Source organism: Mandrillus leucophaeus, unplaced genomic scaffold (assembly GCF_000951045.1).
Source record: "Mandrillus leucophaeus isolate KB7577 unplaced genomic scaffold, Mleu.le_1.0 Scaffold245, whole genome shotgun sequence".
Taxonomy (NCBI): domain Eukaryota; kingdom Metazoa; phylum Chordata; class Mammalia; order Primates; family Cercopithecidae; genus Mandrillus; species Mandrillus leucophaeus.
In genome coordinates, this window is record NW_012102532.1 from 2,074,307 (window position 1) to 2,075,898 (window position 1,592).

General features: G+C 47.0%; 1 protein-coding gene across 1 annotated transcript in view; it reads right to left on the reverse strand.

Annotated features, from left to right (window-relative positions):
* The window catches only part of CLEC4C (C-type lectin domain family 4, member C), a 26,798-nt gene that overhangs the window by 19,318 nt on the left and 5,888 nt on the right, over positions 1-1,592 (reverse strand). The window contains exon 3 of the mRNA XM_011983086.1: positions 1,170-1,280. Coding sequence (XP_011838476.1) covers positions 1,170-1,280 — 111 coding nt within the window. The remainder of the gene's footprint in view (positions 1-1,169; positions 1,281-1,592) is intronic.

The window sequence follows — 1,592 nt, forward strand, 5'->3', positions numbered from 1 at the left end:
ACGCCCAGCTAATTTTGTATTTTTGATAGAGACGGGGTTTCTCCATGTTGGTCAGGCTGGTCTGGAACTCCCGACCTCAGGTGATCTGCCTGCCTTGGCCTCCCAAAGTGCTTAGATTACAGATGTGAGCCACCATGCCAGGTATAATTTTACTCTTATATTTATTTTTCAGTTAATTCAGAACTGTATATATTTATATCCTGTGTATATTTATTTTTCAGTTAATTCAGAACTGTATAGGGAGAGGGATATATTTACCGTTGAACTTAGTGATTAATTGGATGTGGGGGTGAAGATGATAAGTAAAGAGAAACTGCTAAGAATGATTCTCGAGTTTTAAGCTTTAGTATTGATGGGAGCAGGAGAAAGTGAGACAGTTCTGAGGACCCTTGTTTGATACTTTAATTTTGAGGTGTTTTTTTTTTTTTTTTTTTTTTGAGACGGAGTCTCGCTTTGTCACCTGGGCTGGAATGCAGTGGCAAGATCTCGGCTCACTGCAAGCTCCACTTCCCGGGTTCAGGCCATTCTCCTGCCTCAGCCTCCCGAGTACCTGGAACTACAGACGCCTGCAACCACACCCAGCTGATTTTTTGTATTTTTAGTACAGACAGGGTTTCACCGTGTTAGCCAGGATGGTCTCAATCTCCTGATCTCGTGATCCACCTGCCTCAGCCTCCCAAAGTGCTAGGATTACAGGTGTGAGCCACTGTGCCTAGCCTTTTTTTTTTTTTGAGACAGAGTTTCACTCTTGCTGCCCAGGCTGGAGTGCAATGGCATGATCTCAGCTCACCACAACCTCCACCTCCTGGGTCCAAGAGATTGTCCTGCCTCAGCCTCCCGAGTACCTGGAATTACAGGCATGCACCGCCACGCCCAGCTAATTTTTTTGTATTTTTAGTAGAGACAGGGTTTCTCCATGTTAGTCAGGCTAGTCTCGAACTCCCGACCTCAGGTGATCCACCCGCCTCACCCTCCCAAAGTGCTGGGATTACAGGCATGAGCCACCACGCCCGGCCTGAGGTGTCTATTTAAGACACCAAGTAGATAAAGAGTGCAGTAGGAAAAACTAGGCCTTTAGTTTAGGCCTTTAGTGCTGACGATGATAAACCATCAGACTAGGAATTTGATTAATAGCAAGGGAAGTCTTGTTGCTCATTGCAGAGTTGTACCTTCCATGTCCTTTCCTTCCATGACGCAGGTCAGGCTTGGATAATACTGTTGATACTCTTGTAACTTGGACAGCCGCTTGACAGTTTTGCTATACATAAAATTGTGACTTGCTGGGAAAGAGAAAGCAGAGTTAGTTCTCATTCTTTTTTTTTTTTTTGGAGACAGAGTCTCGTTCTGTTGCCCAGGCTGGAGTGCAGTGGCCGGATCTCAGCTCACTGCAAGCTCTCCCTCCCGGGTTCCCGCCATTCTCCTGCCTCAGCCTCCCGAGTAGCTGGGACTACAGGCGCCCGCCACCACGCCCCGCTAATTTTTTTTTTGTATTTTTCTTACAGACGGGGTTTCACCGTGTTAGCCAGGATAGTCTCGATCTCCTGACCTCGTGATCTGCCCGCCTCGGCCTCCCAAAGTGCTGGGATTACAGG